Genomic DNA, 16,845 nt, shown 5'->3' with positions numbered 1-16,845 from the left:
GCGATATTTTCCAAGTGATAATTTTATCAATAATTATTAACGCACAGGGAAGGAGAAGAAATATACCGTTTATTACTATCAAGCAAGAGATAGTGCAACTTTTGTTCATAGCATGCAACAGTGGAAATAAAAACAACTAAACCTGAGATTTTCAGTGCTGCCTGGGGCATTTAGACTCATAATTCGTGATACATTTCAGCAGAAGGTAGGTTTTTTGCTCTCTGCCTAGATGAATATGAAAATTTCAGCCAGAGTTTTTGTAGCTATCCCTTAATAAAATAATTCAGGCATCTATATGGAATGTGTTATTCTCATCACTGAAGCATTAAGATCTGAAAAGAAAATGGTATCGCATGTAAAAATGAAATCAGTAATATTGTCTTCAATATCACGTAAGAAATTTCCTTTCACTAGCTAGCACTCTGGAAAATCAGCTGCCTTTGCATTTCAGATAATTACTTCTTGTATTGTGAAGTTCTATATTTGTGCTAGTTGAAGTGAAAAAAATATGCTTTGTGTAAATATTCCTCCTCCTTTCCATTTTCAAGATCTGTTCAGTGGAGCCATCACATCTTCTTTATTGTGGTTTTGGAAATAGATGGACATAATTACCTGTGTAGACTCTTTTTGTCTTTGCCTGGGAGGCAGTGAATGAGTTAGTCAGAGCCTAGCAGTCGAAAGGTTCAAAAATTCTTGCTTTTGTTCTTTGTTTGCAGATTTTATTCCTCACCGTACAGTATTCCAACAAACCGCATGATTCCACAGACATCAATCACGCCATTCATTGCTGCTTCCCCTGTCTCTACATATCAGGTACGTCAGATTTGCGCTTGTCTACTGTGTTTCCCAGTTAATTATGTTTTGGATGTGGATGAAGGCAGAGAGTATACCACAGAAAATTGTGTGAGTGCTTGCGCTCTTGAGTCACACTTGAAACAAAAGGCTTTCTAGTAGTATTCAGGTATCATTTGGTGTAGGGTTTGAAGTGTTTCCTGTATTCTTTACACTAGCAATGAAAGCCACTGTAATTTTTTCTTATTTCGATCAGCTTCTCTAGTAAACAGCATTTTGCTTCATTTCCAGTTGACAACAGCAGAAGCTTATCATTCTTATTGAAATGTTTTGTCATTTTGGCTCCCCTTCATTAGCCAAAAGTATTTTTAAATGTGTTGTTTTATAGTTTATGTTGACTGCATCGTATCTTGACCTTTTGACCTCAGCTGTATTTGCTCCAGTAACAGCATCCTTTAAAAGTGCTCATTTTTATCCAATAATCCCTGACAAAGCAAGATACTTGAGGATAACTGTCCTCATATCCTTCTTTAGTCTACCCATTTTTTGTCGTTCAGAATTTCTCTTTTCAGCATATCCCTCACAGATCTCCACTGGGAAATTATTGCCATGCTCTGGCTTTCTGAGAGGGAAGTCAAAACCAGGTTGTAAAGTTTTATTATTAGCCATTCTCTGGAAACATATCATTTCACTCTGAAGCTGGTCATTGGCTATACATTTTCCCATTTCAGTTATTTCTGTCCTATAGCATCAGTGTTCTTCCAATCCTGAGTCCTACCTGAGATAAGCTACCCAGACCTGCAGAGCTGCATGGTGGGTTGTTCTTAATGTTAGGGTTGCTTTGTTGGGGTTTTTTGGGGTGTTGTTTTTTTTTTTTTGAGATGGTATGCTACTGCTTACAGGTAATTCTGGGAGGCTGTGCTTTTACTTACTGTGTTTTAAACTTGATCTTCAAAGATAAATGGTTCTTGTAATTTTCTTTGACTTTTGTGTTGTTTAATTTTAGATAGCTATGTAACACTTGCCAAACAAAAGTTGTTTTGGTGAGGTACATTCAGTAAATTTCAGTAAATGGCAACACCAAAGAAATGTCAGTGCCAGAGACATACAAGTGCAGCTCACATGCACTTTTCTCAGTAGCAAAGCTGGCTTAAGAGTCATACCTCCTCCCTCTTATTCAGGCCACTGAATTCAGGCCACCCAGCCACTTATTCCCGTCACTGCTCCACAGTTCACAGTTGCTCCCTTCTCCCATCCTGACTTGAACCATTGCATCGATTCATGGTTTGATGCATTTGCATGGTTTGATGCATTTACACCAAAACCATTGATTTTTATTTTTTTTTAACCCATATCATTCTCCGTGGATAGTTTGTGGTGTAAGCCCAAAGGCATTTACCCTGACATAGAGGAGGAATTGCAAGGGTGCAAGAGTGGGAGCAATGAACAGCAGCAAGCTGTGGCAGCTCTAATATATTCTAATTAGTGGGGATTCACAACAGAAAATTTTGTAGTAGAGGTGTCTTTGCATGTGTGTGTGCTGGTTTTGGATCTAAAGATGTTTCACTGAACTTGCTTTTCAACAAAAAATCTACTTTGGTAAACTTCAACAAGTGTTGAGGCACACAATTATACAATTAATTCTCACCACTTGCTTCATGAACAAAATCACAGGGCATCTGGAGAATTGGGACCTTGTAGTTTTCTCCTGGTCATCCCTGCTCATGCTTAGTCTGAGATGCCACATGCCCATCTCTGTGAGCTCGGGGATAGCTAGTGAGTTGCCAAGCTGTATTTTTATGTACTTCCTGTGTGTTGTGGTGCCCAGACCGATGCAAAAGGAAACTGGGATACACAGTGCTTGGGGTTGAGTCTGAGTTATGATAGCATGTGGGCCATTCACACTTAGCACAAGAGGGAGTTACGGCTCAGAGATGCCACCACAAATGCGCAAGAACGCTGTAATGCATCTAATTGTTAGTAAAATTGGTATATCCATGGTATCTGTTACATGTCAGTCATAAGGCAGAACAACAAAGAAGGACTTCAGAAAGCATTTAGAGTTCTGGTGGAACGGACCCCACGATGCTCAAGGTAAGAGCTGATCCTGGGGGGCAGGGACATCTTAAGCCAGCTTTGCCATGGAAGCTTTCAATTAGAATAAGCTTCAAAAACTCTGAATTAGATCTGCAAGTCTTACTGAAAGTGGAATAAATCATTCTGGGATCTCTGAAAATGTTATACCTTGGAAAGTTCATACAGGTACTTTTGAAAATAAACTTCCAACATCTTATGTTAGTGGCCAGTGGAAGCAAGGTCAGGCGACATGGGACGACTACAGAGGTGCTGTTCACCACTGTAGGGACAAAATTCGCATGACCAAAGCTCAATTAGAGCTGAAGCTGGCCAGTAATGTGAGGGACAATAAAAAGGGCTTTTTAAAATATGTTAATAGCAAAAGGCAGGCCAGAAATAACACTGGCCCGTTAACTTGATGAGCATGGTCACCTCACAAACAGGGACATAGACAAAGCAGAAACATTTAATGCTTTCTTCGCCTCGGTCTTCAACACCGATGATGGGCACTGGGACCCCCAGAGGTCTGGAAAGCCATGACTGTGAGAATGACAAACTCACAACCAACCCTGAACTTGTGCAGGACTTGCTGCTTCAGCTGGATCCCTATAAGTCAATGGGGCCCAATGGGATTCATCCAAGGGCACTTAAAGAGCTGGTTGATGTCATAGCGAGACTTCTTGCAATGATTTTTCATTGGGGAGGTCCCAGTTGACTGGAAGCTGGCAAACATTGTCCCAATCTTCAAGAAGGGCAACAGGGATGACCCTAGTAACTACAGGCCTGTCAGTCTCACCTCTGTGCCTGGCAAAATTGTTGAGAATATTATTCTGGGAGTTGCTGAAAAACACCTGAAAGACAACGCAGTCACTGGTCCCAGACAGCATGGGTTCACGAGGGGAAAGTCCTGCTTGACAAACTTGATTTCTTTCTATGACAAGGTTACCTGCCTAGTTGACCAAGGGAAGCTAGTCAATGTAACCTTTTTGGATTTCAGTAAAGCTTGTGATACTGTCTCTCACAGTATCCTCCTGGACAAAATGTCCAGCACACAGCTGGATAAACACATAATGCAATGGGTGAGCAATTGGCTGACGGGTCGGGCTCAAAGGGTTATAGTAAATGGGGTTACATCGGGCTGGCAACCAGTCACTCGCGGGGTTCTGCAGGGACCCATCTTAGGACCAGTGCTCTTCAATATCTTCATAAATGACTTGGATGCAGGACTTGGAGGATTACTATCTAAGTTTGCTGATGACACCAGATTGGGAGGAGCTGTTGACACTCTCAAGGGCAGAGAGGCCCTGCAGAGAGATCTCTACAAATTAGAGAGCTGTGCAATCACTAACCGTATGAAGTTTAACAAGGGCAAGTGCTGGATTTTGCACCTGGGACGTGGCAACCCTGGATGTGCATACAGACTGGGAAACAAGAGGCTGGAGAGCAGCCCCGCGGAGAGGGATCTTGGGGTTCTGGTCGATGGCAAGTTGAACATGAGCCAACAGTATGCCCTGGCAGCCAAGAGGGCCAACCATGTCCTGGGGTGCATCAAGCACTGTATTGCTAGCCGGTCGAGGGAGGTGACTGTCCCGCTCTACTCTGCACTGGTGCAGCCTCATCTTGAGTACTGTGTGCAGTTTTGGGTGCCACACTACAAAAAGGATATGAAGCTACTAGAGAGTACCCAGAGGAGAGCCACAAAGATGGTGAAGGGTTTAGAGGAGAAGCTGTATGAGGAGCGGCTGAAGTCACTTGGTCTGTTCAGCCTGGAGAAGAGGAGAGTGAGGGGAGACCTCATCGCGGTCTACAGCTTCCTCACAAGTGGAAGAGGAGGGGCAGGCGCTGATCTCTTCTCCCTGGTGACCAATGATAGGACCCAAGGGAACGGCAGGAGGGGACGCCAGGGGAGGTTTAGGTTGGACATTAGGAAAAGGCTCTTCACCCAGAGGGTGGTGGAGCACTGGAACAGGCTCCCCGGGGAGGCAGTCACGGTGCCAAGCCTGACAACATTCAAGAAACATTTGGACGATGCCCTCAGACATATGGTGTGAATTTTGGGGTTGTCCTATGCAGGGAGAGGAGTTGGACTTGATGATCCTTGTGGGTCCCTTCCAACTCAGGACATTCTATGATTCTATGATTCTATGTCTCCTGCACTGTCGCTTGGATGACATGTTTATGATTATATTGATGGATGAAAGCAGACAATACAAATGAAAAAATAGGACAACATGGAATATTGAAGACTCCTTTATGAGATAAAACAGTGTGGATCAGAGAAGTGGTGCAATCACTCAGACTTCTGACTTTGGTAGAAAACATTATCAAATGAAACCTGAAAGTTTTTTTCTTTGTCAATAACTTTATGAAGCACAAATGAATTTTGCGTTGAGTTACGTGACTTAAGTCTTTTGCCAAAATTAGCTCTGTAGCTGTAACAGAAAGAATATTTTCAAGTGAATCTTTGAGTTCTGTTTTAAACTTTTCTGTGCTAATTAAAAGTATTTGATATGCAGGTCCAGAGTACTTCATGGATGCCTCATCCGCCATATGTTATGCAACCAACAGTAAGTGGATACTTGCTTATATCCAGCTAAAAGTGCTTACACTGTAGCCTCGCTCTGCTTGCCAGCCACATTCAGGTCCTAGGTCATGTAAAAGCAGCCAGCTGCTCCCTTTGACAAGAGCCCTCTGCTAAAAAGATTCTGCTTCTTTAAGGAGCACCATTTGATTTAGTGAAAAAGGGAGGATGGGTGATATGTTATCTAATTGCATTGATTATAAGAGAATAACAAGCTCAGAAGTGTTGCTTATGAAGCTTTGCTTCAGGGACTGCAAGATAACTGCATTCCTGCATACTTTGAATTGCCAGGATCAACACGTTACCCCTCCCTTATATGCTTATCCATCAAAAAAGTCCTTTGTAGTTGTATATACTTTAAAGGATCCTCAATATCTCAGTAATGCATTTCAAGTACTGGAAAAGGGTAAAGTGCAGCTGTCTTACAGAGTCATTGCCAAATCTGAATCTGCTTTATAATTTGACCAGTCAACTCTTTTTTTTTTTCCCCAGTAAATTGTCACCTTTCATCAATTTATAACTACCACTTAAAGCCGCATTACATTTCTACCAACATTCATTAGAAGCAGCACAGATGATTTTTTGTTTACCTCACAGAAGAGTTTTGATGCACTTTGCCTAAATATTAGCAGTATACCAGAAGGAAACAACATGCTGAATCCCACTATGTACAGATTGCTTTAGTTTCATTTCCTATCTTTGATGAGTTTCTCAGGTATGGATCCACTTAACGGTGTCATTAATCAAAATTCAAATGTGTACTTCACATAAGCATCAATACATTGATTTATATGAGGAGGGTAAAATTAAAATGAAGGTGTATAGTTTAGGATTGTTTGTTATTCACATTTGTGTTCAAATATTTTGACTTCATTATAGAGTAACCGCTGGTGAGAGTTAGCTATACAACAACATGGATATAATTAGACTACATACCCATTTAGTAGCACAAGACTCTCACTCCAATTTGAAACCCCCTTCCACATCCCTCAACTCTTTAGAGACAAGTTCTACCAACTCTTTAGAGACAAGTTCTTCAGTTTTTTCTCACCAGGCAATGACCGTAGTGTGGGTGGAAGCCCAGTTCCCACCACTGCGGTGCTGTGCCTCTGTCCAGACCCTGGTAGAAGTTCCCATCTCAATGGAGTAAAGCTGCTGCTGCGTTCCTTGTAGGGAGACAAGCTGTATCGAACAAACTCACAGTTAAAATCAGTCCTGTATTCTAACATTTGGATTTAATTGCAGACCACAAGAAATCTTAGATGTGTGTATATGATGAGTTATCAGACTCGTGGAAGCCAAAGGATCTCTGATCCTTGCAGAAAGACTCCTTTTCTAAAAGGAGAACCTAAGCACTTTACCAATGCCAGTTTTTGTGTATACGTATGTTTGAGGTTTATTTGACAATGTTTAGCAAAGCATTTTTCTGCAATGCTGGAAGCGGTGAGTATTTTGGTGTGGTAATTGGATGTATTTACCCCTTGGTAAGGGTCTGTGAAGAGAAAAATAACTGTTATAGTGAGTGGCAGCCTCAATATGCTGAGTTAAATTTGTGTTAGTTGCCAGCCAGAGTTGTGTCAATGAAAGGATGTCTGCCTGTATGAGGAAAAGCAGAGGGACAGTGGATAAGTGGTGCAACGTTTCAGTTCCAGTGTCGTTGCCATTGCAGGTTACCTCCATGTGCTGTCTGTAGCAATTCCAGTCTCTTCACTGAAAGATTTTTCCCATGTGTTTCCCAAGATTATGTTCTTAAATAAATGGACATGAGGCATTTAGTACTGAAGACGCATAAAAGCGAAAAGGCAGAACTGCCATTCCCCGGGTTTCATTCAGAGATGAATTCTTTATTAGAAATGTCTGAAAAGTTGTCAGAGAATTACAACACAGAGGACTCATGAGGCATCGGAATTAATGGCCTGTTTTGAAAGAAAATAAAGAGTCTGTGCCCATTGTAAGTTTGCTGTAGTTTCATGGCTAACTATAGACTCTATTCTAGGCACCTCCATAGCTTAAAAAAAGTGAAGACAAGATTATGATAAAGTTGGCAGAATTTAAGACGTGAGTTTTGGTAACTCTGTGAACTGATGAAACTGGGAACTTTCTAATTTGGTTAGCTTTTTGTTTCTTCTTCTAACTTAGTTTGCCATGTTATTATGTAAATTGCCACCACTTTACCTCATAATATTTTATGAGATGATTGATTGCGGTGTGTGATGTCCCACTGGAAACCAGTGCAGGTAAATATTGCATTCCCCTTGCCCTAGGAAAGAGAACATTTTGTTAAGCCTCTATTATTCTTTGTGAGTAGAGAAGAACTCTTACAGAAAGGACAGTTTGAATTGCTCAAATGCTGGTGGTTAATTCTTTGTTTTGATTATAAGTATCCACTAAATCATGTTACTGGATGATTAGCTTTTCATTTCCGACAGAAAATCCTACTTGATATTTATATATAATTTAACACCACGTAGTGTCCTTCATGACAAAAAAACAGGCAGGACTGAGCTGTAGAGGAGACAAAGGAGGTTTTTCATTCAGCGTGCTGCGCACAGACAGGACAGCTTCCGCCCAGGCTAGCAAGCTTAACGACAGGAGGGAAGAGCTGTGCCGCACGCTGCTACCACCCTGCGTCTGCCTGCCTCTGCTCTGCCTGCCCATCTCGTCTCCTTTGCCACCTGCCTGCCCACTCAGTTAAATACCATGCTCTTTCTTCAGTGATAATCCCCTGCAGTAGGTTGGCCTGCTGGAGATGTTGCTCCTTTATTTCCCTTTATATATCGATTTCAGCCACATTTTCCTGAAGTGTGCATGTGTGCGTTCTGTATTCATTTACTTGGTGGATTAAAAAAAACCACTATAGTAAAAGATTGTATCTCCAATTTCTTCCGTAGCTCTTGAACTACAGCCGGATAGATCTCTGACACTAACAGATAGCAATAACATATATATTAACTGGAAAATATTTGCATATATTGCTTTCCATTCCCCAGCCTTGTTTGTTTTCTTACTTTTGTGATCTCCTTAAAAGCAGATAACAACCAAAATGACATTCTGTGAGAAAAAACAGTCAACAATTTTTTTTCCTAATGGGAGAAAGTCAGATGGGCAGTGAAGGACTCTGCAGGTGTATCATAATTTACTCATGATTTTCCCTGTAACTTTTAACCTTCATATCGTAGGTTGATGCCAATGAGCAGCTGCAAATACAGTTTTAAAAGGGGTTTTATTTTTTTGTTATCAGTGATTTTTGCTAGCCTTATACTAAGAGCCGTGGAAAATTAATATCAAATAGGTTGAGGTAGCATTGGTATTTCAGAATAAATAGTATTAAAAATATTCTTCTGTTGGCATAGTAGGGTCACATGTGAAAACCTCCCACATCTTTGTGCTTGCACAACCTCCAGGGTTTTGGGAAACAGGATTCCCGAATCATGTGAACGTGATGAAAAATTTACCTTGAGGCTCATGTGTGACTCAGACACTTTTGAAAAATGTACCATTTCTAAATGGAGCCTTCACCACTTTTTGACCATATTGACTGCACTGTGTCCGAGTAAGAATGCCTCAGATTTGCCAGTTTTGTTGCTTTGCCACGTGCCCTGGTCCCTATCACTAGCTGTAGTGGGAGACAAGCTCCAGAAGAGTTATGGCCATGTGGGGTTGGACTCGTATAGGCATAACATTTAATGCACTGATGGCAGTCTGGGCTCCGTTTAGTTAACTATAGTTTTCAAAGTACAGTGCTCACTCATCCCTACTTGAAACAAGTCTTGTATTTCATTACTGCCTCAGGATAAGGGTAGATGGATAGCGATGACAGAATCAAAACATAAATGGGATAAGAGTTATTCTGGGGATTTATAACATTTGCCATATTAGTGTGTTTTTCCTGTAGTCCCCGAAGGCTGTCTGACGGTTCAGGAAAAACTGAAAAATATGTTGTTTAAAGTCAATTCACATATAGATAATCTTCATTTTTATTAACGATGACATTTGTGTAAAACTTTTTTGATTCAAATCTTTACTGCAAATAATACATGTACTCTTCCTCTCTAAAGGCAGATTTTTTTAGTGAACCAACAGAAATTCTCTGCCCTAATGCTGTATGTGCACACTGGTTTTACACTTGCCCTCTTTTATTTGCAAGTAAAACTGTGTGACCATAAGTAATCGCTGTGTGTGCACAGATAGATGTTCTTGTCAGTCTGGAACAGTTTCTGCATAATAGCTGCAGAAGAAATATGCCAGTGGCAGCATGAAGGGTGCAAGCAGAGCAGCATATGGAAAAACCTACTATTGATAATGATAAAGTGCATTTGGGAGAACTTCTCTTCTGGACATTTCTCAAGCCCTTACAGCACTTTTAGAAAGGTCAATGTCTTAACAAACACCCTTATTATTTTTTTCTGTCTTCCTTCCTCTGGCCCATGGCTGAATGTCATCTGTCTGTCTTTAAAAGCAACAACAAAAACATTTCTTATTTCCTAAGCAGTGTAAAACCCCTACTTTGGTGAGAAGCGAGGCTGAGTAAGGACTCCAGATTCTTGTCTTTTGATTGTTGCGCATGAATGTAGCATAAAAAGTACAAACTGTCCAACTGAAATATATCAGTTTTCATTTTCTCACTAGCAACTCTGTTGTTTTGGATAATACCCAAAATACCACAGCAGTTTCAGTGTTTTGATTCCTATGCTCTGGAACAAAGAAGTTCCTTGTGCTGTGTTCAGTGTCCCTCTCCCGAGACAGCTTTCTCTACCTCCTGGTTGTTGCTCTACCTTTTTAGCAAATAGAGCCGGGAGTCCATCTTGTATTTGCCTGTTTGAGTGTAAGGGAACAAAGTATGTCCTCTACAGACAGTTGAGTCCTGCCTCCAAGGTGAAATGTGAGAGTTTGGCTAGCTGGTATGAAAAGTAAACAGGAAATAATCCTTAGAAATTGGAATCTCCAGCTAGTCTTTTAACTTTTAGCTGTGTATTTTTAAGAGACCCTTTGAACATGAACTTACTTGAACTTTTAAGGCTAAAGAGTTTAGAGGTTGAAATAACTAACCAAATACCAATGCCAAAGTTCTGCTGAACAATTTTAATTCCAGTGTTTCCCGAGGCAGAAAATCAAGGACTGCCAATTCTATAACTCTGATAATCAAGACAGTAATTGGCAATGTTCCTTTGGGACAGGCAGGCTCACATGAGGTCATTTCTGCCTGCCTCTCACCCAGCACCCACCGTATATAGATGTTGTCTCAGTGCTGCTAAATGGGTAATTTCAGACTCAGCTGAGCATGCGCTTACTGACCCTCTTTAGTGCCAGGTGCTGTTGTGTTGAGGAGAGTACCCAGGTCAGAAAAGCAGTGCCCAGGCTCAACCAGCTCATGCCTCTAAAAGGAAATAGGTGTAAACAATTCACCCAAGTTACATCTCGTACGCAAGTGTAGGGCTTTGTACATTTGATTATACAGCTCTTCTGGAATCATATCAAAGTATTGCTGCAGTCATTTCTTCTGCTGTTGTAGAAATTAATATGAATTAATGTGAATGGCAGAAAAAGATATATCGAATTTAGATTTACAACCCCTTTTGACACTCTGCTGGAGCCCCCTAGTGAAACTGGACATTTTTTTGTGATGGCAGCAAGACGCACCACATATGGATCCACTTAGAAAACATGGAAGGGAGAACCACAAGTGTTTCCAGTAGACAAGCCCTTGCATTTGAGGAACTTGTGCTTTGCTGTTTTATCCTCAAAAGGCTTAAGAGTGCTAGTGAAATTTTCTCTTCTTTCAAATACTCTACAGATAGTGTGAATACTAAATGGATAAACCTTCAGTATAAGATTTTTTTTTTAAAGAAGACATTTACATTAGTGGAAAAAACATATATATATATATTTCAAACAAATCTATAAACGTAAATGGAAAAGATATTTGGAAAAGAAGGCGGCTGACACTAAATTTGAAAGGTACCCCAGAGATCTTGAAGCCAGGAAACTCTGGTTGAGGTTATGGAATATTGATTTCTTTTTAACAGAAAAGATGCAACCTTAACCATCAGCCTTCATTGTCAAGAAAAATCTTAACACAACAGCTGTTAAAAGCAGTAAGTTTTATCAAAGGGAGCTATTTTTTTAAAAGATAGTTATTAATCAATAGACATTAGAGTACCTTCTGTGGAAGAATGTAGTGCATTTTAAAAAAAATCAGTCTCTAATTTTGTACAAAGCCTGCAGTCTGTTTTAACTTTTCCAACTTCATGTACATTAACTAAGACTGAAAATCACTAATACTTTATTTATTTCATATAATATATGTAATGTCTCTGGTTATATGTAGATTTGCATTTATGTCAAGTTTTAAATTTACACCAAATCAAAAACCTGAACAGAAACTGTAAGGTCCATATATCATGTTTGCCAATTTGAGCAAAAATGCCTCATTTGTTTAGCACTGGTCAACTTAGTTATTATCCAGGTGGTAGATTAATAAGTAGGCAGAACGTGATAGGATCAGGAGAGAGTGATGGACTGTGTAAGCACGTGGTATTAATTACAGGCCAAGAGTTAGATTAATGAGTGTGCAGAAAGTAATGGGCTCAGCAGAGTGAGTGAATTACCTAATTCAAGGTAAGCATGTGATATACATTTGTCAGATGATTTCTCAGTTTAGCTCACCATCAAATATTTTGCCATATGTATTGCATTATGGTTACGCATGCATATGTGTGCTGTGAACTAGAGAGGCACGTGATACATGTATATTACAGCCCTCTCAAATTTATCCTCCATCATGGACCATCTTTTATTTTTTGCCTGGTAATGTCCATTGTCTTGCAGTTGATGCTAATATTATCCAACCTCTGCAGTGAGAGCTCTGCTACGCTGGCTTAAGCAAATCAGACAATACGTATGTAGTAAGCAAGACACAAGCCCACTTGCAACAGAGATGGCCATATAGTGCAATTGCCGAACGTGCAAGTTCTGTGAGGGTGGGAGGGAAAGGCAACAATTTTCATCTGCCACAGGCAGCAAAAAGCTCTGAATAAGCTCTGTGCTCTGGGAGCAGAGATGGTGACAAGGCTGGGAATGATCTATGGTGGGTGCCTGCTGCACACAGTGGTGGGTCCCTTTCCTGTGATGGAGGTGTGGTTCTCGTTTCCGTAGTGCAGTTAAGGCTAGAGGATGTTGCTGCAAGACAGTTCTCCAGCAGAAAGGGACCTGGATCTCCTTTCGGCTTCCCAAACCCCATCCCTGCACCGCAGAAAATCAGCGTTTCCTTTACAGATGAGGCACTGGGCAGCTTTGGAGAAGGGAGCAGCCCTGTGAACCCAGAAGAGCATTATTGTGGAACAGTTGTGTTATACAACTAGAGTAATGCCGGGGCAGCACTGTAACTATGACAGCTCCAAAATACGATTTATAAGGACTGGCACAACAACCTTTCAACGTTGTAAATGTGAATTCCTGCTAGTGAAGGATCAAGTCAAGTTTTAGGCTATTGACAAGATGTCCTTTTATATACAACTGAGTAGGAAGGGGGTTATGTAAGAATCAAGGTGTAAACTGCAAAGTTAATTATTATATTATTATTTTTTAAAATACAGTATTCATATGGGGTTTTGTCCCAGAGGATTCAACTGTTATGGGAAGCAAATTCCAAATGGAAATCATGCATACTTGTTCAGCTATAAATGTAATATATAGCTGTATATATATATAATGCAATATATAATGTATATATTCATCTTTGCTGGAGCTCCTTTTTGACCTGAGCCTGCCTTTCCTCACACTGGTTTCAAAGGATGCACATAGGCTTAGAGAACTTAGTGACAGATATTTTTTCTTCTGCCACTGATCTGTTGTGTGACCTTGGAGGAAACCTCTTTCTTGGAGAAAACAGCCTCACTTTCTCATTTGTCTTTTTGTTAATCCCATCTATTTAGATTATAAAACTGTCATACCACTAAATAGCTTTTACTAGATGTTTGTTGAAAAGTCTGGTGGCACAAGGGCCTATCTTGACTGATGCCTCTAAACGCAGCTTCCCAATGATACTATTAACATTTAGTGGTTTCCTGTTAAATATTAAAATAAGCCTGTCCTAGCTACAAAGGGAAATACTGGTTCTGATTTTTACCAGTATAAATCAAGAGTTAACTTTGCTTAAGAAAACTGAATTGCATAGGTGTGAAACAGTGAGAATGAGAAGAGAATCACTCCTGCAACAGTAAGCTGATGAAGGAGACTCTGGCACCTTCCTAATCCTTACAACAAATGCACTTCCATAAATTACCGTTATGTTATGCAAGTGTTTTCAAGGACCAATTTACATAAGTAGGGGAAACTAGCTAATCTATATATTACTTATGATTACATCATGATTTATCTACTGCAGGAGTTGCGTAAAAATTATAGTAATGTACTCCAAGGACTTACTGACCAGTTTATAAGACTCAGGATTCCTGCTGTATCCAGGAACCATGCTATATAATCCCTTCCAAAACCTGATTAAATAGTTTGATTTTTTGCCTCTTGATAATCCTATCAGGAGGCTTGTTTCAGAGCACCTTTGCTCTGAGGCTTAGCACTGCATTTTTAATTTCCAACCTAAAGGTGCTCCTATTCATTTTACATCCATCTGTTCTTGGTCAAACATTCTCCCCTACCTTCAGTAACTCTTCTCCCTTCTGGATGTTCACCACATTAATTTATAGATAAAAATCTTACCTGCATCTCATTTTTTAGGCTAACTATGTCAACATCACTATACATTTGCAGTATCTTAGGGATTTTGTACCTCTGGCTGCAATGATGACCCTTCTTTGGATCTGTTCCACTTTGAATTCATTTTTCTGGGACAGCTGACGCTCACGGTATTCCAACCTTTTGTACAATAGCATTAATACTTCCTTCTCTTCGCTGGGTGTACTTTGCTGCATTGTAAAATAACATCTTTTTTCCCTTGCGCACATGACCTTAGTAATGCAGTCATCCTGTAATTCACTGATATACCTAGGTTTTCTCCTTCTTCCAGGTTTCCAGCAAATGCTCCTGTGTTATAAAGGAAACCACATATTAGCCTAATTGTCTTCGTGAATTTGCACCTTGCTCTGTTTAATCCTCTCCTTCCTGTATGGTAGCTCAATCTGCCACTTTATTGACTGTGCCTCACAACTTTGTAATTTCCCCAAATGTTATTATTCAAGGGCATTATTAAAAATATTGCATGAGAACAATCCTTATGGAGATTTTAGTACCCTCCCACTGAAGCAGTATAGCTTATCTTTTAGCACAACCTGTTGTCATTTCCTCTTTAGTTAATTCTTTATCATCCCCAAAGTTTAGTGATTTCTGGTGTAGCACTGCCTGAAATACTTTATTGACCTTCAGAGAGCTTAGATCTGCTGCATGTCCTTTGTCTAGAAAATAGAACATTTTATTTTAAAAAATGAGGTTAGGTAGTTCTATCTTTGGTTTATCTATGTTCTATCTTCATTAATATTCTTTAGTCCTGGCCACTGGACCTGTGCTTACGTGTACCAGCTCTTCCATTGCTCTGCAGTAGAGACGATCCAGTCCTGGTTCCTCATTTCACTTGCACCCGCACCTTGAATTCAGTGACTTCTCTAGGTTTTTCATCTCCTTTGACTGTATTCATTCCTCTGCCCAAACTCTCATTCTCAGAAAGTTGCCTCTGCTATCTGGTAGCTCATGTGGGAAATTGAGGCAGCGTCCTTATCCTGTTGGGCTACTTCTGAAGTACCGTTAATGTGTACCCCATCCTCACTGCATGGGGAGCCTAGCTCTGGATTCGGTCCTTGTTTTTCATTTATCTATGTGAAAAACTTTTTGTTAGGTGTTTGAATGTCGTTTGCAAACTCTCAGATGGACTTTTAGCAAATCTTACTTCTGGCCTCTAGATGTAGCTTTTTTTTGTCTTGTTTTTTTTTTTTTTTCCCTTCTGTTTTCATTCCTGATGTGCTTATTGAGGTGTCTGAGTAAGTGGCTGACTAATTAACACCTCCTCGACTGTAACTGATGAAGCATCTTAATAACATAATTATTTTTAAATTATTTTTGCAGAGACAGTGCTAACAGTTCTTTTATATCACCCTATAAATGTACACTGTGATTTGACATCCTGGAAGTTAGAAACATCCAAGATATCATAAGTAATAGCTTATTATTGAATGTAGTCAGGTCTGACAGTATTTGCCATTCATTTTCTACTCTATTAGATAAAATGCTTTCTTTTCAGTTCAAATGTCTTTATAAAAAATGTAATATTGACCTAAGCTTTGCAGTACAGAGGCAAATCTAGACCAAATCATGAGTATCTTTCCTAAACTGATTTCAGTCCCACTGAAGTGGAGTGATTGCTTAATTACAGTTTTCAGGTTGTAACCTTGTGGCCTTGTTTTCCTCTCAAACTGGGGCAAATTAGGAATAAATTCATTCTAAGTCCATGCATTCAACAGTGTGTGCTAAAAAGCTTCTTGTTACGAATCAGTGGTATTTGCAACATTGTTGAGAGCATGGTTTCAACCTCTTTCTTACATGATTGCAAAAACAAATAGTGAAATATAATAGTGTAAACACTGAACATTCTTGGGCTGTTTCATAGTGGATTGATGAAGAATGAGTTGTGTAACACAGTGACAGATCAACAGAGTCTGAAGAATTTTGAAGGAGTGCCGAGTTGTTATTTAGTCAAACCACTGAATGGTTATTTTTTGGACTACCTGACAAAGAGAGATGCGCTTCCAGCAGGGTAGGTTTTCTTATCAAATGGGCTATTGTTAAAAGGAAGGTGGAAATTAGGAGTTGAAATTTCACTTCTAACCATGGTTTAAATGCAGTTTGTTATTTCTTATTACTGACTACAGCCTTGAGCGTACCTAGTTAAAGGATGTCTGCTGAACAGCCTTCCCCACTCCATGCCTTTTAAATAAGTTACCTGGGAGGTTTTGTAACATCACTGCAGGCCTTGTTGCCCAGGAGAGCCCCTGTCTCTTAACATCCATCCCAAATCCCAGGTGTAGCCCTTCACCACTGTGCTTTTCAGAGCGAGCAATCGAGTGGAAGTTACCTTTTCTCTACACGCCCCAAACCACACACATCCCAAAGCAGGAAGACAATTGGGTTCCTCATTATCAGATGTCTACTTCTGCCTCCTAAAAAGCTGTATAACTCACAGAGAAAAAACATGTGCAGAGTCCTCATCCAGGGCTCAGTCCAAGATAACTTCAGTGATTTCTTCAGCTCTAAGCTGAGGGTCACGGGATTGACACCCTGCTACTGATCTCTGTGGTGGGACAAGAGGGCTGCATATGATTCACACAGCAAACAGCCTGCTTTCAAACAGCCTTTGTACTTTTCCAGTACAGTAATCTGTAAATCATTAT

The 16,845-nt window shown here is 40.1% G+C and overlaps 1 protein-coding gene across 7 annotated transcripts in view; it reads left to right on the top strand.

Annotated features, from left to right (window-relative positions):
- The window catches only part of RBMS3 (RNA binding motif single stranded interacting protein 3), a 720,325-nt gene that overhangs the window by 646,282 nt on the left and 57,198 nt on the right, over positions 1-16,845 (top strand). For all 7 annotated transcript variants that reach the window (XM_087770865.1, XM_087770854.1, XM_087770845.1 and 4 more), the window contains 2 exons: positions 717-813; positions 5,385-5,435. In XM_087770865.1, the coding sequence (XP_087626991.1) occupies positions 717-813; positions 5,385-5,435 (148 nt within the window). The remainder of the gene's footprint in view (positions 1-716; positions 814-5,384; positions 5,436-16,845) is intronic.

Source organism: Nipponia nippon, unplaced genomic scaffold (assembly GCF_047370975.1).
Source record: "Nipponia nippon isolate SJK-2023a ecotype South Korea unplaced genomic scaffold, ASM4737097v1 scaffold_1, whole genome shotgun sequence".
Lineage (NCBI taxonomy): Eukaryota > Metazoa > Chordata > Aves > Pelecaniformes > Threskiornithidae > Nipponia > Nipponia nippon.
This window is presented reverse-complemented; position numbering and strand designations above follow the sequence as displayed.